The 27,554-nt window shown below is 45.5% G+C and overlaps 1 protein-coding gene across 4 annotated transcripts in view; it reads right to left on the bottom strand.

The window, feature by feature from the left end:
* MTUS1 (microtubule associated scaffold protein 1) overlaps window positions 1-27,554 on the bottom strand; it is a 1,716,559-nt gene that overhangs the window by 178,628 nt on the left and 1,510,377 nt on the right. For all 4 annotated transcript variants that reach the window (XM_069631569.1, XM_069631568.1, XM_069631570.1 and 1 more), the window contains one exon: window positions 13,525-13,591. In XM_069631569.1, coding sequence (XP_069487670.1) covers window positions 13,525-13,591 — 67 coding nt within the window. The remainder of the gene's footprint in view (window positions 1-13,524; window positions 13,592-27,554) is intronic.

Genomic DNA, 27,554 nt, shown 5'->3' with positions numbered 1-27,554 from the left:
ATGTCCCAATTAGCGTGATAAGGACAGGTTTGTCCCCACTACATCTAGTCATTTCTAGAATATCCTTCCTAGAAATGCATTCTTTCTGCAACTGTTGGGACGTATCTGAATTAACATATCCTATCTGAACCTGCCCAAAACCTTTACAATGCTGCATCCAGAATATGAATGGATTGCACAAAATAGAACACCTATCCTCAGATCTAGCCAACCGCTTCTCGTGCATTTCAGAATATGCAGTAAGGCAGTCAATATTTTGCAGTGCACCACCAACCAAAATTATTTCGCTCTGTTGACCAGTCAGGTTCTTTCACTCTAATAAAATGTCCGAGATTCATGTGAACCGATGGCTCACTCGAGTCCCTTTCTCGAATGGGTGTGTCTTTTAGAAAATAAATCCGGTAAAATAAAAAAAAATACAACAAAACTCAGAAGAGATTTAAAAATCTTCATTTTTAGGTTGACCTCCAATGACAAAACCCCTTAAATTAGCCATGGCTATAGTCTGATTGGCTTCTGTGCATGCATCCTTCTTTTCACACCTCCAGTCCCACTGAACTTTGATTGGCCAAGCAAGGGACAAGAAAAAATCGATTTGGAACACCTTTAGAACAGGACCAGATTTTCATACCACAAATTCTATTTAACAAGATATCAAAAGGGGCATGCTTTGTCATCAAGCCATACAAGCAAAGACACCACGTTACAAAACAAATGACTAACTACAAAGTAACACATCCAGGTAAGAGAGCTTTATTTTCTAATTATGGCAAATCTGCTCTACGCAGACCTCCCTCACCCAGAAACCTCATCGGTCATCTCCCATAACTAGACAAGTATATTTATCTACTAGAAGAAAGTTCCCTATAGGCCCTTACGCCAAGCAAGTGATGTGTGGTAACAGCGTTTGCACAAGGTCTCTGGTTGCACATGGGAGCACGGACATGCACTCATTGGCACTGTTAAATTCCAAACGCGCTTTTGTTCATCTACTACTGTTTATACTTCCGTCCAGGAAAATACACACAGCTACAATCCCCACAGGAAATCCTGGGATGTTGAACAAATGTTTTAATTGTCTTTATTCCATTTTCTAAATCAAGAATGCATATTGAACTGTGGCAACTGAAACTGCTGCATAATCTCTGACGTAATCAGATTAGAAGTTTTAAAAAACTGAAAGTGAGATTCTGTTATAGCGTTTCTCCTATTGCTATAATGCAAAAGGGACAACCATAGATCAGTACTGAAAGGATGCAAATACGAGACAGCGTTTCAATGGAATTACTTTTTTTCTAACAGGTAAAGGTGTATGAGCACTGGAGGTCTGGAAGCCAGAACAACACTGAACTGAGCTGTCCATTTGTCTACAAGCCTGGCTGCAGAAGAGCCACTCAAATTGCACGACACAGAGCATTCAAAATCTATGATGTGGAAATTATTGCAAAGGTAGTTTTGTAGACACGTTGTTGATGCTTGCAGGTGAGATCATCCAACACACAAACTTCATGAACTCAACTGTTGGCGTTACAAGAGATGACAAATGTTCTGTGGTTAAACTCAGAGGCTGGAGACGTCATAGAAAAGTGTAGGTAATTAACAAGAGTATTATGGGAGTGGGGCAGGGATGAGAAGAGATTCAAGCCAAGGGGGGAGCGATCAGCCAGACAGGGCTGGAAGGATCAAGTGATGTCAGTATGACTGTTTGGATTCTGCTTCGCAGGGGCTACGAGGTTGAGCAGGGGTAAAATGGCTCTACAAATCAAAACACAACGCAATCATAAAGGTAAAACGGGGTCAGTAAAGAGAAATGACTCATTTGCCTTTTTAGGTACGTGAACCAAGGGAAGGCTATACTGTGAAGGGTGGTGTGAAGGTGAACCGGTAGTGTACCAAACACAGTATCACAATCCAAAATAAAGGGAATGACCAGTTTGGGCAAATAGGATTGTGGTAGCCTGGCAGTAAGCACGCGCCGGGTAGGGGCAAATGCGGCTGCTCTTGCAGTAGAACGGCTGCTCTTCAATGATGCAGGTTGGGGTTGTCCCAGTAACGCTTCGCAGTTGGCCCGTCCGAGTCAGGCTTTAGCCACTGGGAGGGGTAGATGACCGACGCTCCAGTGGTTCGAACCGGCGGATGATGGTCAGCGTGGTGCTCTTGGGTGTGTCAAGGTCCGATAGATGAGACAACAGTTCAAGGGCTAGCTGGGCCGAGCAATGGTTGTAACCCACGGTTAGAGTCAGCGAGTGACTCTCCAGTGATTTGGTTCGGGTCCCGGCATTGAGCAGTCACTTCGGGCCTACTGAGTTGGGCTGGACCATGATCCAGTGTCAAGCTGGTGGAAGGTGCAAGCAAATGTTCTATTGGTGGAGGAGCACAGCAAGCAGCGCTGGAGACTTCCCTCTTGTTCTAGGTACAGTAAACACAGAGCAACCGCTTCGGTGAACTGGGACCTTTGGCTGGTCTGGTCCTCCGGGCGCTATGAAGCCCTTTCAGGGGGACATCATGATAGGAGGATTCCTGTTCAGGGTTTGCTCTCCCAGCTTAGGAAATTCTGTTGCAGAGTGGTAAGTCCAGATCCACAGGTTACTCCTGTTGTGCCCTGGGAGTGGTAGGAGACCGATATGCCATCTGACTTGGAGGATTCCATCTTCACCTCAGGCTTAGGGCTTTGGCGAGTACAACTCTCCCAAAGAAAGTCCAGTGAGATCTTCAGAATGAATTTGTGGCCTTAAAGGATCCAAGAGGAATGGGGGGATCTCTTCAAGGGGTGGAAGACCCCTTCTTTTTAAGGGCAAGAGTTGGGAGAGAAACACCACATTGGCAATCACAGAAACTCTTCACAAAGTAGGCAGAGGGCCAGGGAATACAGGATTGGAATACTTCATCTCAAGAGAGAGGAGAGGGGATGAATAAACAGTATATCCATATCTCGAACACAGACACGCATCGTTTGAAGACTTAGGCCCTTCAGAAGCAGCCACAAGTCTTATAATGTATGCAGTGACGTCATTAGCCAACCGCTCACTATTGTCAAGACTATGTACACAAACCAACAAAATGCTTCATGAAGCAGTTTGTACGATTTCAGCAATAGCATGAATGGCAAACAGAAATACAAGGTGATAGTAAATATGGCAGTACACATATACTGCACCGATAGTATACAGTGATAGGTTAAATAGGCACACAAGCCAATCACATTGATTCCTCAGATACACTGAAGGCGCGCATTATTTATTCGCTTCAGCAATATGAACTGTAAAATAAGCTACAATATTTGACCCAAAGCACTGTGCAGACCCAACAAAGTAGGCATTTGCACATTTAAAGTGTAACATTGCATACGTTTGTACTACAACTTTCATCAGTGCATAATGTTTGATTCAGGGGAGGCAATAAGATGGCAACATCAAGTAAATGATGAATTTGTAAGTCACTTCTCATTGGTGAGAGAGTTCGGGAGCAAAATCCCTCTGGAAAAAAAGGGCAATTCTAAACCAAGGGCATTGCCGAACTGAAGAATGTTACAAAACAGTGTCCTTACTAAGGAGACCAGGAATGAGGAAAAATTGTCCACGAACTCAAACGGCTTTCCCAGAAGAAAAAGCAGATATTTAAATCTTCAACACCTGGATGGACTGAAATAGATCTGATTGTATCAATTCTGCATCAAAGTAGCTTTGAACGATTGCAACCAAGCGCCTTTATCTTTGTAGCGACCAAAAGAGGAAAAAAAAAGTCATTTTGCGAAAGGACTCTTAAAAAGGGTATAAGAACAGTGTCTTTAACTGCAATTAAGTGTTTAATATTGAAACCTTTGCTGGAGTCCATTAGAATAATTAGCTGGATGGTTTAAAGAAGAGAGTGTTTTATACTGGACCCAACATATTTTGGTGAATTTTTGATTTAAGTGGATGGATTTATGCCCAGACCACACTGGGTACAAATCAAAAGCATTCCTCACAGTTGATACACTCTGCATGTATGAAACCAAAACTGTTAGCAACAAACAAGTAATTGATCTATTTCCCCAAACTACAAGTAGCCCTTTATAAAAACGTGCAAGTACCAAATGCTCAAAATACCAAACCAAGACAGTAGTACATGGATCTAAGTTTGATTTTATTACAATGATTTTTGAAACCTCTCTGGAAAAAAACTGCTGACTCTTACGAAAATGTTCAGAAAAATACTACAAAACAAATTTAATTTGCAAATAAATGCTAGAAAATCTGCAATACTGCAGCAAGGACGACCTATTGCAGAGAGATTTTGGACAGCAGTAACCAACAGGTTACTGAATATCCACACGTCACCAGCACACAGTGACTTGCATACGACTTGCAGTGACAGGTTACTGAAACACTTAGTACGAGTGCGATAGAAATAAAATATCAATATCAATAGCAGTGTATAAACCATATAGGCTGAGGTTTGAAAATCAGGAAACAAGCAATCTGTGTCCAAGCAGGAACTACACAGGATCCCTCCTGAATAAGGCAAGCATGAATTCAATGTTAAGGATCATAAAATGTGCATCACAAAGCATTTGCTGCAATCTCCAACACATGGATCTTCCCTGAGTGGATTCCTGCCACTGTCACTCCTACGCAGACCTACTCCTCCTTTCAATGCCTTGCCTGCCGACTCTCTCTCTCTCTCTCTCTCTCTCTCTCTCCTAGCCATTCTCTTACCGTGGTTACTATCTATCGGCCACCTGGTCAAATTTACTCCTTCCTCTCCGAGTGGGCTGACCTCTCCTCCTCACTCAACTCCTCTTTCTTGGAGACTTCAACATCCACCTTGATGCCTCCTGTCCTCCCTCTGGACTCTTTCGTGACCTCTGCGACTCTCTCTCACTCTCTATTCTCCCGTCTGGGTCGACCCATTCTGCAGGGCACACTCTTGATGCTCTGATCTCTTCTGACCTTCCCCTCTCTGTCCCTCTCTCCACTCCTCTCTCCTGGAGTGATCACTTTCTCCTATCCTCCCACCTCACCTTCCCTACCCCACAGGCAAAGCCACCCTCATCACTGCCACCCACCTTCGCGGTCATCCGACCCATGAAGCGTGTGTCAGTTGATGCTTTCGCTACCACCTTCTCGCCCCCCCTACCCCTTCGGCTGACTCCCACCCTAACACAGCCCTCTCCACTCTGCTATATCTTATACTCTTGATATCCTTGCCCCTGTCATGAGAATCCGCTTGAAGCCCAAAGCCAAATGTAACTCCTGGTATGACTCGGATCGCGTCACCCTTAAACGCAAGTGCAGGGTGGCAGAGAGGAAATGGCGTGCTTCATGTTCATCCTCTGACAAACTGGCCTGCCGCCTGCTCCAAAGGCAATACCGGCTCTCTGTTCTCACCAAGAAGAGAGCCCTTATCCAAGCCCGCATCTCTGCGGCATCCAACAATTCAGCCAAACTCTTTAAAATCTGCAAGGAGCTAGCCAACCCTGCTGCAGTCTCTATCTCTCATGTCGCCTCCCAGGCCCTCTGCACGGCACTGGCCTCTCACTTCATTTCAAAAACTCAGGACATCCTGTCCTCACTCTCCTCTTATCACCTCCCCCCCTCTATTCCCTGCTCTTCCTCTGGCCCTTCTGCAGCCACCCCTCCTCCCTCCTTCTCTGCCTTTCCCCTTTTTTCTGCTGACGAGGCTTTGAGACAAGTCCGATCTATGAAAGTCTCGTCAAAACAGGTCCACCCCTGTTCCTCCAAAACTATCAAGGACCACATCGACTCCTTGGCTCCTGCCCTGGCTGACTTCTGCAATCACTCCTTCGCCTCTGGAGTCTTCCCATCCCCCCTCAAGCACTCCCGTGTGCACCCTCTTCTTAAGAAACCCTCTTCAGACCCCTCCTGCCCAGCTAACTATCGCCCAATCTCTATCACTCCCTTCCTGGGCAAGCTCCTGGAGAAACTTGCCATCTCCCAGCTTAATCTCCATGCTGAATCTGTTGGTAGTCTTCATGACCATCAGTCTGGCTTCAGAGCTGCCAGAAGCACGGAAACTGCTCTCCTGAACATCCGTGACAACCTGCTCTCAAACCTTGACTCTAATACCCCTTGTGTTCTCATTTTACTCAATCTCTCTTCTGCCTTTGACACCGTCAACCACACCATCCTGTTCAACCGTCTCCGTGATAACCTGGGTATCACTGGTCAGGCTCTGGCGTGGCTGACCTCCTTCCTCTCCAATCGACCCTCCCAGGTCCAACTGGGGTCCTTCCTCTGACATCTTTTTCTCTACCTGTGATGTCCCCCAGGGATCTAACCTCTCCCTCTGGCTGTTCAACCAGTATCTGGCACTTCTTGCTCACCGCATCGCCGCTCTCTGTCCCAACTTTCAGTGCTACGCGGATGATACCCAGCTCATTTTCAGGCTACCCTCGGCCTCCTCTTCCCCTTCCCTCATCTCTGACTGTCTTTCTGCTATCCATGAATGGTGTGCCACCAACGACCTCTGCCTTAATGCCAGTAAGACTGAGATTCTACTCATCGGCACACCCACTCCCTCCTTCCCTGCAGCTCTCTGGTCGGCCTCCCTTGGCCCTCTTCCTGCTCCTACCTGCAAGGCAAAATACCTCAGGGTCATCTTTGACTCCACACACTCTTTATCTCCTCACATATCTGACGTCTCTAAGAAGTCACACTACCAGCTACACCTCCTCAGAGGTATCCTTCCTTTCCTCTCCTTCCCCCAGAAGCTCACTGTCTATAGAGCCCTGGTTCTCTCGAAGCTGGACTACTGTAACAGCCTCTATATAAATCTTCCAGCATCTACTCTCCGCCCTTTGCAACTCATCCAGAACAGGACTGCGAGACTTGTCCTTGGCCTCAAGCCCAGGGACCGTATCTCTCCAGGACTGAAATCACTACACTGGCTCCCAGTGGCTGCGAGGATTAAGTTCAAAACCCTCTGCATTGTCCACAAGGCCTTCTGGGGCCTTGGGCCAAAATACCTTCAACTCTCTCTTCCTAGATATCTTAGCTCATCCACCTCCAACTCCCTCAGGGTCAGCCGCTTCTCCAAGCAACGAGCTGGGGTAGATCTCTCTCCGCAGCAAGGGCCTCCCTCTGGAACAGCCTTCCTGCCTCCCTGAAACTTGAGGAGAACCATCTCTGGTTCCGGAAGCACCTCAAAACCTACCTCTTTGCCTCCGCTTTCCCTCCATCTCTCGCCTGCTAAAATCACTGAACCTGCACTGAATCTGCAACTGGGCCACTCACCGATCTCGGTCCTTGGCCCAGCCACTCTTCCCTGCACTGCCTACCTGCACTACGGGACTGTCTCTGTATCCTACAGCCCCTCCTCCCGGCACTTAACTTGCACTTGCCACCAGCTTGCCCTATTATTTATCTTGTATTCTTCTAACCATGTACTGCACTTTCCCCTTGCACTTTTCCCATTCCCCTCTACCCTTGCACTTGCGCGATCTGAATGACACCTGGCCTAGTAGGATCGTTGTCCGTCTCCCCTTGTTCCCCCCCTTGCCTCGTCGCGCCTTGAAACACTTGTGTATAGGCGCGTTACAAATGCCATTTCATATCATGCAGCTTTGAGCTAGAATCCACAAAATGTGTGTAATGTACACTGCAATGCACATCACTGCTTTAGATTCAGTGGATAGGTTTGAGACTTCTACTCCCCCTAGAACTAGCTATATGAAAAGGCATTTAAAGTATTGGCTTAACAAGTCATGCTGTGAAACCCCTTTAGGCTACACACTCGACTGGCATAGCTCGGATCAAATCCTTTGGTAAAGAAGAGAACACAAATCTCAATTAATTGATGTTCACAAGTCTCACTTTTCTGCAGCGTTTTGACGTACCCACAAAAGAAATCTTGCTCGTCCATGTATTAATTTCCTGAGGTTTTACCAATCTGTTTCAGATCTAGCTAGGTCCCCGATCTGGATCCCAAATATCAGGAAATGCAGACAGACTTGTGGCATCTGTGTTGAGTTTCCTTGCCCAAATTGATAATTGTCCAGCAGTGTTCGCATAATAAAGGATAATAAGAGATTCCTCTTCAGTTTTGACTCCAGAACTATCCTATTATATCAAAATCATCTAGTTGTGATGCAAGGGAGTGCTTACTGACAGGAAGACTATTTGTATCCCAGCTGGACTATTTTGCCGTAATAACTTTTTTAAATAACAAATCAGAGTGAAATATGCGTAACACAAATGTCTACATTTATTTTAGCACACATGAACATTTAAAAAAAATGTTTATGTCCACTAAAAATGTACCAGAAGGATTTCGGGTTTGTCTCCAGTAAGGCATAGCCAGTTGGCTGCCATCCAAGCCTGAATGGTGGAGAAGCTACACTAAGGGTTTTGGAATCTACTTCATAGCAACCGGAGAGGGGGAGAAGGACTTGGGTACCATCGGCATAGTTGGTGTAGGCTATGCCGATAGTATCCAGGATGTGAAACTTTGGTCTAGAAAAGATGTTATAGAGTGAGGGAGAGATGCAGGACCCCTGCAGGACACCGCAATGGATGGTAGCGGGGGCAGCGCATGCCTATTCTGAGAATACATTCATAGCTTTTCTCTCTACGAAGGAGGTGATCCATGATGTAGTATTGGATGAGAAGTGAGCCGAAGTAGTGAGGTGGTGACAGAGTTTTGTGGTCCATTAAATCAAAAGTGGCTGATAGGTCTACGAGGAGGAGCAAGGCGGCTTGCCGCTGTCACTGACCTCATCCAGCTGCTTTTTTTAATCTAGCAGTGCTGTTTCAGTACCATATACCGGGGGAATCCAGATTGATGTGGTCCTAAAATACAGTTGGTTTCAAGGAAGTGTTGGACCTGTAGATGTGCCGCCTTGTCAAGGATTTTTTAGAAGGAATGCGATTGCTGTGATGGGCCTGTAGTTATTGGGGGCTGCGGGGTCAAGTGAGTTTTTTTTTAGGAGGGGGCGTACCCAAGCTTCTTTAAGGCGTGGCGGGATGATCCCTGGGGCCAAGGAGGTGTTTATAAAGGCAGAGAGGAAGGGAGCCAAGATGGTTGCGCAGTCCTTGATAATCGTGGCAGGGCAGGGATCGCCTTTGCATTTTGAAGGTTTCAGGTTTTTCAGTAGTGTGAAAATCAGGAACCACAGAGAGCTCAATTCACTAGAGAGACCCATTGATCCACAACAGACAGGAAGATGGGTGGGACTTAGTATTACATGTTTTCACCCCTGTACCTTTTCTGTTGCAAAGCACTCTGGTTATGACCTCATGCACACAGGAGATTGTTGGTCGGGACCCAGGATTGGTTCATTAAGGTTGGCTTCGCTTACACCAATCACTCTGGCCCATTTGCCTTTAAAAGAGTCCTGAGCTCCTCTTTTGGGAAGATCATCTGAAGACTTCACAAGGTCTAAGAGGAACTCATGTGGACCCTGCCTGAAGGTACAGTCTGCTTTACAGCTTCTGCCAGTGAAGGAAGACCAGGAATTCCAAAGAGGGAAGCAAGATATCTCCCAGGGAACAGAGGGAGGTACTGAATCCAGAGGACGTCCAGCAGCTCCAGAACTGGTACCCTGCCAGCACACTGTGTCCTGCTGGGCTCTGGAAGCAAGCTTCCTCAGTGGGAAGTGCCAGAGAGTCTCTGAACCAAACCAAGGACAAAGCCGTTCGCTGCAACACTGCGCTTTGGGCCGTCCACCTTAAAGGACAACACAAGCCCAGTGAAGAAGCTAGCAGGAGTGCATCGATATTCATCAACCAGTGTCAGCCTTAAAAGGACATTTTCTAGCCAGTCGAAGTCCTCGAGCTGCAAACCGATTGCACCGCTGACTGTTGTTGCGCTGAAGTCGCTCACGCCGTCCGAGATGCCTCAACCAGTGCTTCAGACCCACCAACCAGCACTGAGACAATTCCTGAACCCGAGATGCTGTGTAGTCCAGCCTGTAGCCATCCATCCAGCCTAGCTTGCCGAACTGCCTGATACCAGCAGCTGTCTCCCACCTTCATCTCTGTCGCAGAAGCTGCAAAGCACTCTGAAACTGACTCAACGCTGTCGAGCATCAAGAACATCTACAAGCACAAGGTACATTGTGGTCCTGTGCAGCCTGGTCCTTCTCCGAAGACCCCTAGTGACATTTTACGGCCCATTGGTTCCTTTGTGTTGGAACCAAGTATCCTTTAACTATTGCGCTAAGTTACTTTACCGACTGCACTCCTGTCAGTAGCCAGGGTGCATCCCTTTTCCTTCTTGAAACGGTCTTTCCGCTGCATTCCTATACAGGGTGAATTGTATTTTGTAGTGTGCTAGAACGGTCTGTTGAATAATAATAAAGCCGATATTTTTATACAACCTTGACTGAACAATCCATCATTAGGTAATCATTGTATTTTCGCTGTGTTGCAACTAACCAACGATCCACAACCTTGCAGTGTTTCCAATCTGTCGGATCCCTTCTGGTGTACTAGAAGTGTGGGGTTGATTGATGGTTTAGAAACCGATATTCATCACTGGACCACTGGTGCCCCGGAAGTTGATGCGTCACACCATACTTTTATTGTAACACTATGTCTACGTGTAATCCAACCTTTTCATTAAATCCACAGACACAACCGCAATCCATATGGCCATCATGCCTTAATGATATATTGAAGTGCTCGTGCTCCGCTCAAGTGATTCCATCCTTCAACCCTCACCCCCTCCCAGAGAACCCATTTCTGATCTCCACCCAGTGAGCCCCTTTAGTTACCACCTCCACTTCCATAAATTAAAAACCCACCAGCAATGCATTAACCTAATACTAAAGCCTGCTAAACATGAGAAAATGTACCATATATTTCCTCATGCCAATTTCACCACAAACTAGGTCTCGAGCCATAACACCAGCCTTCATTTTTTTACGGCTGAATCATAATAAATGGACGGCTCTTGGTAAACTACCTCTCCTGAAATCCGGACGATTCAAGGTGCTAGCTTATCACTGCTTCTATCAAAAACAGTCTGCAACCTAATTTGAATAGCAGCAGAGACGGGTTAAGCTTCAGAATAGGGATGTGCCTTGAAACATTAAGTCTGGCAATCCAAAGCAGCTGCGGACAAAACACTACAGTGGCTATGAGGAGGATAAAGACATTCTAGAAAGAAGCGTTCATGTCTACACGTTCTACCCTGGGGACCAGTGACGGGCATCTCCATCTCCTAGCTCGCTTGTCAGATTAGCTATAGCTTTATAAAACGCTACCAGTGTTCCTTTGATCAAGAACTGGAAGACTATCCTGCAACCCCGAATAGGGCTTTCCTGTCTACAATTTTGATACCACAATCCTCTAAGCGTTTGACTCCGACACCCTGAAGATAGAACTCAAGTTAATAACATGCATGGCCTTACTGAGGATATAAAGAGGCTAATGGGGATAAGTCTCAATGGCTCAAAAATAGAACTCTTACTAGTTGCCCAATCTAAAACGAAAAAATGTGGCACATGCATTGCTCCATTTCTATCCCAACTCAGCAAAGACCAACCAAAGACAACATGGAACTTCACTTTAGAAGGCACATTTTCACACTCGCTGAGCTGCAGACCAACTTAGCCACCCATCAAATCGGTAATTTCCTTGATTAGTCCAACGTTCCTTCCATTGCCAAAGCTAGTATTAGGCCTAACATGGCCAACAAGAACTTGGTTGCATACTGAAGCAGAATTGAACCTCAACATTTATCAACAACAACCCAATAAGATCACATAGCAACCCAGGCGTTGAATTCTTTATTGGTATTCAGTAAAGAACCTGATTCAATATTAACACTTTACACAATACATCAGGGTATACCCTGTTGCACATATCATTCTTGGGTAGCAGGGAATGGGTTCTAGAAAATGAACGCTCTTGTGCTCTTGTGTAGTCGTAGTTCTATTTTCTGGTATATCTTTGCAAGGTAACAGGGAGGAAGGGGCAAACTCAATGCCCCTTTTGGAAATTTCGTAAAAGGTCCTGGTTACCTTGCAGTAAATTCTATTCTATTCGACCCCTGTAAATAAAAAGGATCTCACGCAGGTTGCTGTGTCTTCACATGTGGTTCATTGTCCCTGATGTGGACATATGGTAAAAGGAAAGTGGTCAGCCGACACGCGTTTCAACCCCAACGGGTCTTTATCAAGGCATAAGTAGTATATCTGAGGGATGTTTTCCGATGTTGTTCTGGCTGCCGGTTGGCAATGTTTCTTAGTAATCTTGCAGAATTAATTAAGAGCCCTTGTGGAGCTCAGGACCTACTGATGAGCGACCTGCACTGATACTGGCACCAGCCTTAGGGATTCTGCAAGATTACTAAGAAACATTGCCAACCGGCAGCCAGAACAACGTGGGATAACATCCCTCAGATATACTACTTATGCCTTGATAAAGACCTGTTGGGGTTGAAACACGTGCCGGCTGACCACTTTCCTTTTACCATATGTTCACATCGGGGACAATAAAAACCACATGTGAAGACACAGCAACCTGCATGAGATTCATTTTATTTACAAGGGATGAATATAATATAATTTACTGCAAGGTAACCAGGTCCTTTTACGACATATCATTCTTGGACTAGGATTCTGCAACATCACATGCCTGGAAGGGAACAAGAAACTGAAGGAATTCTAACAAAACGTTAAATCTTGAACTATCTGGCAGGGGGCACAAACAACCTACTAATTGCCATATGCATAGAGAAGCACCCGCGTGGCATTTAAGCAGCTACTTACATCTTATCTATATGACTAGCACCATCTAGAATCAGGTTGCCCAGATTAATTTCTTGGCTAAAGTGCTTGGACTCCCAGTCGTGGACAGAACAGGCTTCCTGGAATATGACCCCGAGGCCTCCTCTGAACATAAAAATATGACTGTATTGCTTGCTATTCGACATGCAAAATATAATTTTACACTAAAAGTAATTGGATATTCTCGCTGCACCGCTTGTTTCAAAAAGTTCTTTGGTTAAAGGCTAATCTCTGCACGCACAAAACTGTGTCTGTACAGTATTTTCACGTGAGTGGTAAACTCTGGAAGATCACTACTTCAAAAAACTCTCAATAGCAGAATAATGGTTTTAATGTTGGTAAAAGCCATGCACGCGCCCACGACTGATTTCGAAAGCTGCAAGGCATTTTTTTCAAGCCCCTAATTGTCTCTCTCCCTGGGTATGCTTTCCCATTGCACCTCCGCTATGAGCACAGTATAAACACAGACTACCTATGTATGCCTCATTATTTCCCTCCGAGTTTTATCTGGTGAAAGTGTGTGTTTGCACCCCCTCGGGAGAATACGGTCAGCGGATGCCCGCCGAGAGCTCCATAGCATAAAGCCCTCCTTCTCAGAGACCGAAAGTATTGTGCTGACCCCTAGCACACTTCCCGAGGAGGCCCTGCTAGGTGGAGTCCTATCCCTGCCAGGAATTTCGCGAACCCGGGGTCAGGCTGGCAGCCTCCCGAGGAATTCAGAGCTGAAGGAGCTGGCTGTCCTCGCTGCAGGAAGCACTGCGAGGAAGGCAGCACTCGAAGCATCAACTCACCCAGGTCTCCACGCAGGCTGACAAGCTCCTGGGACAAGGCTCTGCGCTGCTTCAAGGCCTCTTCGCGCTGTGGGGGGACAAAGGAGAGAAGGGTCGTGTTAATGGGTCGGTATTTGCAATCTGGCACCCCACAAAAAAAAACTTCGCCTCTTAATATCTGCAAGAACACGATAGGAAGAAGAGTTGCATGCCAAAAAGGAAATCTACTGGGAGAACAGCAGCTTTCCTGACATTATAAAAACACAGATGGGCACGCATTATAGCTCTGCTGCGTCAATATTGCGCCACTCGTGAAGGTGTCACATCCACAGTATTCAGAAAATACATACGTGGCTCAGTAAAAGAGAACCATTAAATATCGCAAACATTCTATAGCCACACATAATGCATGGTTGGTACATCTAGGCTACACAACAGAGGGATATTTGTATACACTGCATTTACTCCCATTGCATTGTGCTAACCTATAGTGTGGGTGGGTCATTGAGGGGCAGTTTTGACACCAGAAATCCATGTACTCGGTATATGCATAGACATACAAGTTCGACGGAAATGTTCGTTGTGTTACAAAGCATTTGTACTGCGCCAAATCAATACTCCCATAGTGGTACCAGGGCAACTGACGTGTCTGGGAGTTGGCGGGATACACCGACCAGAGCATCCAGACCTTAGTCTAGGAAGAAAGGGGAGTGCAAAGAAGATGGGAGCCTGGGGAAAAAGGGTTACCAGGCCACAGAGAGAAATATGTACAAGCTATTAGAACGTTTGACTTGCAGAGGAGTGGTCACAGCACCCCGCCTACCCCCATCACACGCAGGTATTCCTAACTGTGCATCCAGTAAACACACCGATTCAAGTGGTAGAGTTCACGGAGAGACCCTCCACTGCAGCCAATCGCTATTCAAGCCCAGTGAGAATGCTCGTCTTCTCCCCCCCCACATGCCTGCAACTCAATCCTTTGAGAAAATCATAACAAAACAGACACATCAATCTGTGGTGCTCCAACTCACTCCCCAGCATACAACACAAACACGCAGCATTAGAAAAACTGGACTCACGTATATGAGCAATGGCAAAAGAATGCAATGTGCACAGCTCCCAGTCCAAGCGCGGACTGCGGCGCCGTGTGCGCAGCGCCTTGCACGGGATCCTTCCAGATGCAACCGAGGGCATCGCAGTCATCCGGGAACATTGCAGAGTGCGCAGAAACAAGAATCCACACACAGGGGAGCGTGGGGTCGCCCGGTATTAGCATTGCCCATACTCGCGGCGGCGGCAATAAATCAAACCCTTAAAGAAAGCCCTCATTACCCTGGTTGCAGCACATGGAGAGTCGAGGCACATTCGGCTGCTGGAGCAGCCCATTTCCAGGCTCCGGCGGGGTGGCGCGTGTGTGCAGCAGTGCGCACAGGTGGTGGCAGCGGCGCCAGGAGCCGGGCTGCACTGGCCACATTACACGGCTGGCTGGGAGAGCCCCATCTGAGCCCGCTCGGCAGGTTACCGTACTCCTTGTAGGGCGAGCCCTCCCAGCAGAGGCAGGCACTGCAGCGCCGGCTCCTGGCACACGCAGCCAGTCATCGCTTAAAGCCACAGCCCCCTCGCGCAGGAGGACCGAGAGGCAGGCATTAGGCTGATCGATGGCCACTTACTCAAATATCATCCCGGCTACACTATGGAAAACTCACCGCCGCGCATAATGGCGTCTAATTTTAGCATTCCCCGCCCACATGCCATTGATCTCATGGCACATTATGTATACACACAGACACGAAAACAACGCTTCAGGTCGGAGTCATGTGAGTCCAACCTGAAATTCCAGGGGTCCATGTGTGGACCCACTCTAACAAGGTTTACACACAACAACCCCAGTGTTTGAATCTGTAACATAATTTCTGCATGAATAGACCAGAAGAAGGCTGCAATAGCGAAACACATATGTTCATGATGCCCTGATTCCAGCAAGAAATGAGATTAGAGGGTCATCTACACTAGAAACTATGGTAACCCGGTGCGTGCTGATCTGCTCCTGCTGACAGCAGCCCACAGGTGGCGAGGAGCAGACACAGAACCCCACCCTTGGATAACAACATTATTTCCCTCCGCTAAACAGAAGCAGTTATGTGACACACGACTTCACCCAAATCATTAGGTGAAGCTGGGCTGGCGCAAAAGAACACATGGCCCACTTCTGTTGCCTGGAGAATCGGAGCACAAGACGTGCTCCACGAGCAGGGGAAGGAGGCACGGCGTTCTGTGCCATGGCCACCATGACCTCGAATGGAGCCGTCTCGCTCGAGGGCTTTCTCAGGGGGAGCACCCGCATTGTCCAGTGGCCCAACACCTTGAGCTGAACAGGCTGTAGCGCCCCCGAAACTTTGATCAACAGAGCCCTGGCCGGACAGAACAGGACACAGACATTAAACGGCACGAGCTTTGCTGTTTAAGGCCTTGCAATTAAAGCATTTCATTGTTAGCACCCGCATTCATATGTATACTTAGGCAATTTAAATCGTTATGTGGGATAAGTACTTGCAGGCCAGGGTAATGATTGTAATTGCTTTTAACATTGATATTGCACTAGACTGGTCTCACTAGAATACGTAAACAAGTTAGATTCCCCAACACAAGCACGTTTGCTCCTCCCCAACAGTCTCTGAAGGCAGTGCCTCTCCCAACATTTGAGGGGTTAGCCCCCCCCCCATAAATTGTAGCCTAGGTGCACCCCGGGTGGGAAGTGATGTGCTCACTTACTTTTTTGTTAAGCAGAGAGGTGAGGGAAGCCTTTCCTGAAACTTACGGCGTCAAAGTTTTACTATGCTTGTGCAGAATAATGTATTTGCAAAAACATAGCTAAACTTTAAACCTAAAGGCTTTCCTCACCTCTCTGCCTAGCAAAAATGTAATGCACACATAAGCCACCCCCTTCCTCAGGGATGCAAGTCAACATCTAGTGTATGTGCCCTTTCATATCAGAGGGGAGGAAGCTGATGTGCGCACTTGCTTTTTGTTAAGCACAGAGGAGGTGGGGGAAGAATTGTTGCATGTTAGCTCATTATGTATGTATGCAACGAGTGTATATTGTAAGAGGATTCAATTCAACACTACAGCTAAGTCAATGCCTAGTCTGGGATACTGAATGGAAACCCTTACTGATATATCTTTATGTCCAGTTCATGTGTTCTGGATGACTACCCCTATATAACACCCCTCTCTTAGAATCCCCCTGACCCCACTGAGCCAAGAAGTAGGTTTGTTTTGCAAATTTAAAAGATTTATTTGAAAAAATTAAACAATGTATAGATATATCACACTTTGATAATAAATTAATAATTGGATATCACACTTAATCTGATATGATAAAGATTAACAACGGAGAATCTGGCACTAGCACACTTGTGAATAGGAACAGAAGAAGAAGGTGGTAGAGAATGCTTTATATAAGTTCAGATGGATGTAATGTTGAATGAAAATCCAATACAGAAAATACTCAATATGATTTCAGCAAAACAATGTAATCACTTTTCTCTGGCAATCCCCTCCCCCCTTTATGCAATGCAAGGAAATTGAAGGAAAGCACACAGTTCTCAGAAATGCAATCAAATGTAATTCAGTTCACCCCAGCAGCTTAGACTACAGAAGTTTACACACAGGCCCAAAATGCTTTTATATGTGCTGGCAATGAAGTGAAAATATGCTAAAATGCTTTTAATTCCCTCTAGGAGGTTCAGGGTGAGTGAAATATACTTGGGATGAGTTCAGGCTCACTTTAGCAAGGATCTAGGAGTAATTGGTAGGTTAAACGAATTTTTGGCAAATGAAAGCAAGAAAACTGCTGTTTTCACACGTTGAGAAATTTGCAAATCGCTGCAAAATTCGCGAGTGCATCTTTCGCGATTACGGCAAAACTCTAGGGGGTAGGAACGCGGTTCTAGGTTCGTAGGAAAGCCATGATTCTAAGCTTTCTGAGGCAAGTCTCTAGCACAAACGGTCACGGAGATATGAGCGATTAAATAAAGGTCGTTTTTCAGATTTGAAAATTTAAAGTTCAAAAAGACAAGTGCAGCTTGCAACTAGAAAATGACAGGTGACAGTTAGGAGGCAGTTCTACTTAGATTAAATAGATTGAATTATATTATTTTAACTAAGAGATTGGTTCTGCACAGTTATGCTATGTACTCACAATATATTTAGAAATAGAATGGGCCTCGCCACGGATCTGGTCAGGTTTTGAACTGTACTGCGGTTCAGCTCTCTGGTTCTGCTAACAGCGGTCTGGGTCAGCTCTACTCTGCTGGTCTGGGTCTCTGAAGGTGGATAGATTGAAGTCTCTATGTTAGCTCTCTGGAGGTTGATGGAGGTAAAGTATGGATTTTCCGGCAGAGCGTCCCGCAGCAGATGGAAATGAATGTCCCTATCTGTCCTGTCTGTCTGCTTTTATCTGTTTTTAAAATGGGTGTGTGTGCAGCATCACTAGACCCTACCCCTCTCCACTTGTCATTGGCCCAATTCTCCCCTCTCCCATGATTGGGGAAGGAACTGTGAGTCAGAGCGATGTCATTTTATGGCTTGCAGAGAGGACACTCCCCTGTCAAATTGCACACAATCTATATTTGATAAAAAAAAGACATATTTGCACAGGTACACATTTGTTTAAAATTAAATGCACCCCTCACATATCACAGGAGGTATCCCCTGTTCAAACTCTGCCCTTCCAGGAGGAAGCTCCATTTACGACTCCCGCCAATAAAACATTTGCCTGAGTCAGGACAGGGCTTTGTTCAGAGCTCCTGTATTCTGTGGGGGCTGCCCTTAATTGAATTATCAGAGAGATAGCATATCCTTAGTGTGGCCAGCAAAAGGCAGATAGGCCTGGGAACACAGCTGTGACTCAAGTTTCACTCCTGATGGGGGGTAGTTGCCAGGCAAAATTGGAATCTCTTTAAGCCAGTTTTTAGCTACATGTCATTTCTGTTCCCCAGTTTTCTGCATTCAAATAAAACTAAACATTTTTACATATGCAGCTAGAATGCTGATTCTAAGTTTAAAACTATGACATTTAAACAATTGCAGCCTATGTGACATTCAAAAGTAGGTCACTCATTTCTTTTAAACATTTAGATTTTTAGTGTCTTTCAGTCCAAATTTACTTAAACTGCTGAAATCCACAGCTCAGCCAGTCTTGTTATAAACCTTCAAGTCACTTCAGAATATAACTTTACATTGGATCCACCTCTCAGTAAGTCTTTCTTTGGCCTGCTTTGGGTTCATTTATTCAGTTTTACACAAAATCTGGTGGTTTTAAAACGCCGGCTTTCTGATAGTGGTGAGTACTGGTACTGCACCCCTTTTTGGGATTTAAGAAAATGAATTCCCAACAGTTATGGGTTTGCTTTTGGCAATCAGCATTGCCATTCCCAATGGTTTCAGACTACTGTGTGGTTAGTCCAATGGTGGTTTTAGGCAGTGTCCTTCTGTGCCCATAACATCGGCAAAAATGAGTGGCAGCCTATTCTTCATGCATTTCCCTGTGCATTTTCTGGGAAGCTCTGGCCATCATGATGTTTTCCATGTCAGTACTGCACAGTTTTGAGGTAGGGCTTGGATGCGTGGATAAAAACATCCCACAATATATGTATTATGTAATGTGTGTGTGAGGAAGTGCATAATGAATGGAGGACGGGTGTATAGTGAATGGGGTCGTGAGTGAACAGAGGGGGCGTAACCTCTAAGTTCGCCCTGCCCAGTTTCTGAAGTGGCCTCTCCCATCACTAGTTAGCCCCCCCGAAATTTAGGTTGCCTTGCGCCCCTGCCTGTGTCCTCTATTATTCATTAAACTTCTGATTCACATAGATATTCAGTCACTTGGTATCCCTTATATGAAGGCAAATCAACTCCACATCAGAGAATATGTACATAATCCAATGTATGGATGGATTCCAAAAATGGGGATTTACACTGCCAATTGTAATCCTGTGGTAAACCTACGGGACGAAGTGGCGGTCACCGCTGGCCAATGGGCTGGCTCTCGCCGGATCCGAGATCTGGCATCAGATTGCGCCATCAGCGCTCTTCTGGCTCTGCCCCCTACCTATGTGACAGGTGGCGTGAGTCCTCAGTCAAGGCAGACCCTCTGCAAACTTGGGGGCTTGCCTCAGTGACTTACTCTGCTCTGTGCGAGCGCACTATGCTCAGCTGTACACAGTGTGCTCGCACAGAGCAGATTACATCACTGAGGCGAGCCCCCGGATTTGCCGAGGGTCAAAGACCCCGTTGCTGAGCAGAAAACAGAATCATTTTGGACACCGCAATGATCACAGAGCTCCCAGCTTTGCGGGCTCGGTGATCATTGCCTTTCCCAAATGAATCCTGGTATTTGTAGTTTGGGATGTCAAAAAATATTTTGACAAAGACAGTGCATGCTGTGAAAAGTACACAAACCATAGTAAGGTATGCTTACTATGCTGTGCGTACTTTTAAAGCAATAAAACAAATTGTGCCATTTTTAAACTATTATTTTTAACATTTCCATTCACCAGAGTTCAACTGGCAGCTCTGCCCCCTATGAACTCTGCCCCCTCCTCCAAACTCCACCCCCACAACAGCCCGAGGGGTTCCACTCCAAATTTGTTCCATTTCCACCACTGGTGGTGGTAAAGGATTTTGGCGGTAGTTCAGCAAGAATACTGCAAACTACTACCAAACGCAAAAATGAGGGCCAAATTAACATAATATTGTCTGTGAGCTGTGACAACGCAGCAAAGGCTTAGAGATTTGTCAGCAATCCTGCAAGAGCTCTGTGGTTGAAAGTCACAACGTTGATGCTGTATAATGCATAAAATACCAATGTGAAATACCTATAAAGAATTGCTATAATTGATTGAAAGATCATGACTTGCAAGCAGCTGACCCATATATTTGTCACAGGATCTTCCTGTAGCAGATACTGAAACAGATCTTTAATGTGAGCGATTGCGCCAGACTGGTAGAGGTTATGGTCAATTTGCACCCGGGGAAGAGCCATTGGCCAATCAGGAGGCTGGAACAGCAGATGAGAATATATATTTTCCACCCGCAGTTCCAGCCACCCGATGCCCTTACCCTAGTGGTGCCATTTATTTCATGTGGGGAGGCAACAGGGAGCCTTTCCCTGTTGCGGTCCTAGACCTCTACACTCAAATCAAACCCAATCCTCTCCCCACAACCTCTCCATCCCTCCCCACTTAACTGCAGGATCAGAGCTTTATGCTCCAGTCCGTCGCACCTCCCACTCCAGCTGCTGCCATGGAAATGGAAAAGGGACTTTCCTTCATAATTCTTTTTCCTTACCGCAGCCAATCTCCGGAGGAAAAATAAGAAAGCCATTCGTACCCTAGATGAACCCCAGCGTGTGAATGGCTTTCAAGCCCCGGCGTTGGGTGGACATGGCCGGTAACGGCTTCACTCGGGCCAACCAGGGCTCGGGCTGGCAGGCCGTTACAGCCCATGTCCGCCCAACCCCGGGGTGTGAAAGTGTAACTGTTTATTGAGAAGCCACCGTCAACACAGGGTGCTCCCTCCCTCCCCACTCAAGGTGTTCCGCAACTAACTGTTTAACAGATTCTTTTCTTCTGCCCTACTTCAGACACATCTGTCCCTTGGATTCCCCTGCCCCCAAGCTAACAATGAGCAAGAAGCAGGCCGGTGTACGGGAAATATATTTGTATTTATTTCAATTAAAAGTAATAGAAATCAGACTAACAGCATGCACCACCTTCTTTGTGGCTCACCATTAACTTCTTGGTACTCAAATCCATTACATAAATTAGTTTAAAAAAACACAAATCAAAATTCTTTACTTTCTACAAATTTCATTTCAAGAAATAATTAAACTGATCAATAACCAAGACAATTATAAATGTAGTGCTGTGCAATTTTGATTTTCCTGCGGGCTTAAAAGGCTAGCAGTAGGGTTTCAAGATTGGTACAAATACATATGGCAATTATGATTTCACTCACACTTTTGGTTTAAAATAAATACAGGGTGATTTAGTGGTTTGTTTTTCAGACCCCCCCCTACTTTGGTCTGTGTTGTGGAAGTCAGACAGAAAAATTGGAAGGATTTGGGTAATTTTGGATTTCAGAGCTCCAAAATGCCTGTGTTGGGAATGCTGCATGGGAAACCTTGGGATGATTTGAGAATTTTGGATTTTCAAGATTGGACTGATTTAAGAACAAAGACCCCCCACTTCCTTAAAGAAGTCGAGGTCAACCGGACAAAAAGGATTACCCAACTAAATCCCAATTAAATAATGGGCTACAGTTTTTCAGCGCACACAGGGAAATGAGCTTTGTTAATTTTGAATTTTAATAAAAATCACCCCATAGTGTTCCACCAAATAGGGAATTAAATTAATCTTTTAGATAAGTAGTCTCAGGATCTACACAGTTTTGCCCCACCCCCTGCCCACTCCAGAGTCAACGGATTTAAGGCAAGTAGATTTTCCCACCTTTTGGTTTCCCAGAGCTCATTTCCACTTGCATAAAAAGTCTCTGTTTAAAGTTCAGGAAACCAGCTGCGTTTCACGACACTCTGGTAAGGTAGGACAAAGGGTTTGGTCACTCCACTCTCAAGGATGGCCTCTTGCTGTCCACCATAGGGCCCAGTCAGCTCTTAGGGCTTCCTAGAAATAGACAGCTCCACCCAGATGCAGTCTCAGCAATCTCCTCTGGTGTTTCCTTGCAGCTGTCAGATGGTAAGTTTCAGCAGCCCTCTTGATGGTAAATGTACACAGCTATATATCAGCAATGACACCACAAATTTTACAATCTTGGGTAGTACCCTACAAGAGGTCACAGAATAGGACTGGACAGTTACCCTTCTCTCTCCTCCCCACTCCAGTCCATCTCTACAGACTGGTTTAAGAGTCTGGGGCAGACATATGGCAGCTTAATTTACAAGCCCCATTTGTTCTCATGTCACATTTTTGGCAACAACTAGTTATGTGGCAAAACGTAATAATTTTACTAACAACTGCCATACTATACATTTTTCTGATTCAGCTAGTCATGGAGAATTAAATAAGACAATAGCCAGGTCCCAACATGTTGCACGACCATGTGGCAATTTTCTGCCGTTTCCGTAAAAAGCATAACAGTTCTGAATATGTAATTTGTTACCCTTATTCCTAATTTTATCCTTCACCCGTTCACCTACTCTCACATTTGGAACATTTTCAGATCATCCAGAAATACATCTTAGATGGCTATTACAGTTCCCTAACCCGTAGGTGCATGAATTTTATATCTACACAATATCGCCTTGTAATTACCCAAAAAATGCTACCTAAATGAAGAAAATCCACCTTATGGTTTAAGGAAAAAGGGTTAAATGATGAGAGTCCTTTTAAATTAATACTACATTTTAATGTGGGACAAATGGCAACTCTCCTGCCTCCAGACCATATGGTCTCACTGGGCTCACCTGTAACCAGAGTTTTTATTATTCTCTTTGAAGTTAGTGTTTCAGCATTCTTCCTTGTACTCAGCATTTTCACACATTTTGGTCATGCTCCAGCCAAAGGAATTTGTCCTGCAGTAACTGCCTTCAGAGCCAGTAAAACTATGGAGCACTGGGTTTTCCACACCTTTAGCAGGACACTTTATTGCAGTTTGTAATTAGCTGGGGGATGTAAAATCCAGACTGGTAGTGGGGGATTTCTTTGTGAAATGTCCCACAGCCAGCAAAAGGATTTGCCTTGCACTGACATTTTTCCATGGAAAATAAAGTGCCTTTTCAAATGTCACTGCTATTTTGTATGTGAACCATAATATACAATTACTTTTTGTCAACACGCACCATGTCTTTTCTCTGACATTTTCTGTTAGCAGTGGTACATTTTCATATTTAAACTGCAAAGCCTTTTTGTGTTTGTGCTAAAAAACCCTGGTTTTCATGTGAAAGGGACTTCAGTTTGGGGCCTTTGAATGCACCCCACAAAAGCCATATGTTTGTTTATAATGTACCGGTAACCCGCGGGCAACAGTAAACCATACAGTAGAGGATGGCAGTATACCGTGACAGACAACTGTATGTACTGTAGACAAAACATATTCAGTAATTCTGATCCAGTAATGCAGATCAAGTAATGCCGTCAAGCACACTTCTGCTCCAACACTACATCCTGACACAAGGAAGCTTATCATTTGCTTGTGTTTCCAATCTTTTCGGATCCCTGTGTGCGGCTGACTGATGGTTTCGAAACCGATATTCATCCCTGGACTACTGTTGCCCTGGAAGTTGATTCGTCATAGTTATCATTTAAAAAAACAAACAGGTCGACGGCGTCCGCCTCCTGAATAAAGTGTGCAGACGCCATCCAAGCGCGTGCTCCCTCGACTTGAGCCCTGAGTAGGCACCATCAGGCTGGCACAAGAAGAACACATAAGTCGCAATATCTGAAGATGATGCCCCTGTTCCAAGCAGCAGCATGTCTCACACAAAGAGGGCATATTTTCCACATCGCTTGAAGGCAGTTCAGGGTAATTGCATCATAGCTTAAAACTAAACTTTTAGAGAGTATCTTGAGTTATTTCTTCACCAGGCACTGCTTAAAATTGTATACAAATTGGCAAATTTAGCTATGTTATGTGCCACACTTTACTCAATGGTCTCCACGTTTGTTGCAGTTATCCATTAATACAATTCAACTTTCAGACCTCCTGCTGACAAACGGCGCTTTGATTGCAAGATTGGGTACTCAAATGATACTGAGAAGACCATCTCAATAGGCATGAAATCATGCAACACCTTCACACTTTCCTGACGCAATGAGGCATTTCCTCAAATTAAAGGCCGAGTCTTTAGCTGTGCACATTTCACCAACCAACTTCCACAGCAATTTGTTAAAAAAAACACGCTTGAAAAACAGGTTATTTTAGGTACGCTGAAAGATATACATATTTTAGCAAGTGTAAAACATGATGTGTATGTGCAACAGAGCTCTGCATAATGGCAAAAAGGTTGTGTGGGTTTACAACAAGAGTAATTTAATGAAAAACAGCTTGAAGTACATTCATGACTTGGCAAATTCTGTCGAGGCCCCCCCATCTCTCCTTTTGCATGCTATGTGCACCACCCTCACTCCCTCCCATGTTACTTCGCCACACCCGATAGGTATATCCTTCCCAGTGCTTTAAGAGGGGTAAGAAATGTGGGGGCGTGGTTTGCATGATGGGCGTGGCCTAAAGACAAACATGTAAAAATGGTTGGCCTACATACCTAAGTGCATATCGCCTTGGTTTGTTAGAACAAATGCAGCTCTTAAAATACAATCCAAACAGCTCACTAAATGAGTGTCTGGAAGCCCCTGAGCAGCCGCATGAGGTTTATGTGAGTCTTATATACATAAGCCAGACTGCAAATATGGGTCCCTGCTTCTTTCAATTTATTTGGTGTTTTGTAGAGCGCCAGTGTGCCACAAGACAAACTGCGGTCATTTCATAAAAACCAGTAGAGTAAGACGGATTGCAGGTAGCTGGAATACCTCTGAACCTTGGATAAAGGAAAGACCTTGCATAAAGAATTGGGTGAACAGTTTATTTTTTTAGAGCTCTCTGACATGCATCTCATTAAGTTCAGCCCCTAGGTTGGGATAAAGGACATTCCACAGTACTCCAAGTGAATGGGCAAATATTCACGACTCGCTTGCACTCATCTCCCCTCTTCACCGTCCTGTTCGGCATTCAACAATGTTCTGCTTTATAAAAGATGGCTTCAAAAGTACACAAACCATAGTAAGGTACGCATACAAATATATTTACATATTTGCATGCATACTTTATTATGGTTTGTCAAGTAATCTTTCATCTCGGGAGGATAGTTCAGGGGCAACGTGCTCGCCTTGGAAGCAAGACGACACAGGGCACCACATGTTCGATTCCCGGGCCGCGTTTAGAAACCTCTGGTTATTAAGCACGTTATAAATAACCTATCATATCATATAAACAAAGAAATATGTTGGGCAAAATGTGTACAATTGTGACCCCCCCCCCTCTTGCAGGTAGGCCGGGATTGATGAACACTGGAAAAGAAGTGTAGATCCCACTATCAGAGGAGCAGCATGGTATGCTGAAGGCCATGAATGTACCTGAAGCCCACAACTGGAACTGCAAGGCAACTAAAGTCACAAATGAGAAGCATTGTCAGACCGGATTGAGGTACACTGGCAGAGGAATACACTGCGCTTGGCAATGGCTTTGCGAGGACTGCTGCAGGTCAGGATTGTGCGACTTTGCAGAGCTTCTTGTGCGCCCATGCTTTATCAACAGACTCTGCCATGCAGGTTGAGGCGCACTGGCAGACCGGTGCATTGGCCCAAATATTGTAATCAAGGCTGGTGTTCTGTGCTTTGACAAGCGGGATCCTGATCTTCACCTGTGTCATAGTGGTTACTTTGTAGATTTTTATTGGTACATGCTGGCTAGAATGTTACCCAGTCCGTAATTATGTGTGTTTTAAGAGATAGGTTCACTTACCCATATGCCCAATTTCATCAGCCGTCTCGAGAAGCAGTTTTAGGCCGTCCACAGTACAGTCGGCGGCAGTGCATTTGCTCTGCAGTCTTGTCTCCAAACTGCAAGTTTTCATTCATATCTCTCAGAATGAAGAGCGCGTGTCCTTTCCCCTCCTGTGCAAAGTGGGCTGCCATTACCATTTCATACACAATTATACCACTTAGCCTCTTAGTAGTCATTCCTAAAAGCACCGAATCTCACAAGGGAGGGCCATCAACAGGGTCGGACTGGTCCATAAAATTGTCTCAGGCACTAATGAAAAAGTGGCCCACAGTTGCAAATGGCTATTCATTCCGTTTGTGACAGTGTTTGATTAGTAACCAAGGGGGAATTTTTTGATAACGTGTGATGCTAATTGTACATTTTAAAGAACATTTATTCAGCAACACTGGTCAAAACTACAAGCCACCGAGTTCATTAACTCCTCCTAGGGGTCATGGCAAGTGGGACGTCACCAAGAGAGACTCCCCCTTTGGGGACAAGGACTCCTGTTACCACGAGGACCTCCCTAAGCCATTCAACTTAATGGTATATGTGGGACTATCAAAAATAAAGAATGTATGGAAACCACGAAAGATGTCATCACAAGCAAGAAAGAGTATCTGTCTCTTTAAGAAGAAAGCTCCATTTAACTGAGACGAGTAGACTGGAAGAGGAGGACACGGTGAAGGGAGGTGAAGCACAAAGAGGGCAGAAGCAGGGGAAGCTCCCTGACATGCTGGAGCCGGGGTGAGTCACAGAGCCTGCGACTTTCATAAGTGGTCTGAACGCTTGAGCAAAACACTGGAGGCAGAGCGGACAGGAATCCAAGTCCTGGTGGTAGCCTGACCACAGCTGCTTCATAATGGGCAGTGCGCCCATCCAACGACACCGAAACCACCATGCTGAGCGAACAGCGAGACATCCTGTTACCCGCAGAGAAGTTGAAGACCAAAAGCGGGATTATGGCAGAGTTCAAGCGAGAGCGAACCAGAGCCAAAGAGGAGAACCCGAGCATGTGCTAGTCACGGGGACATTTCCCTTCCAACCCAGAGGTAACATGGAGAAACAAGCGGCCGCCGGGGAATCATTCTAGATCTGGAAAAACAGGTGCCAGTGAAACTAAAACTATGGAATAGAAACTTGATCGAATGGAATTGTAATAATGCAAGAAAGAGAATCATGAATAAACCTATAAGAGATCATTAAGCCATGGATACAATTACCCAGGGGAGAGGGTAAACTGACCCATAAGGCAAGAAGTGCAAAGTGGACCATTTCAGAAAGAGAATCCTATGAGTGTGACGTGAAGGGCAGTAGAGCTCATAAAGGAAAAACACTAAGTAAGCCCCCCAGGAGAGGGTGAACATTAATCACCAAGACACCCTATCCAAGCTAAGAAAATATATGCCAGAGGAATTCAAAATACCCTAGGCCCTGGGCCGCATGAAATGCAGGCCGATGGAGGGCCTGGGAGTTTAGGTGTGGGGTGGGGGGAA

This window comes from Ambystoma mexicanum, chromosome 6q (assembly GCF_040938575.1).
Source record: "Ambystoma mexicanum isolate Mex_15411 chromosome 6q, UKY_AmexF1_1, whole genome shotgun sequence".
Lineage (NCBI taxonomy): Eukaryota > Metazoa > Chordata > Amphibia > Caudata > Ambystomatidae > Ambystoma > Ambystoma mexicanum.
Note: the sequence above shows the minus strand (reverse complement) of the source record. Positions and strands in the feature narration are given on the sequence as shown.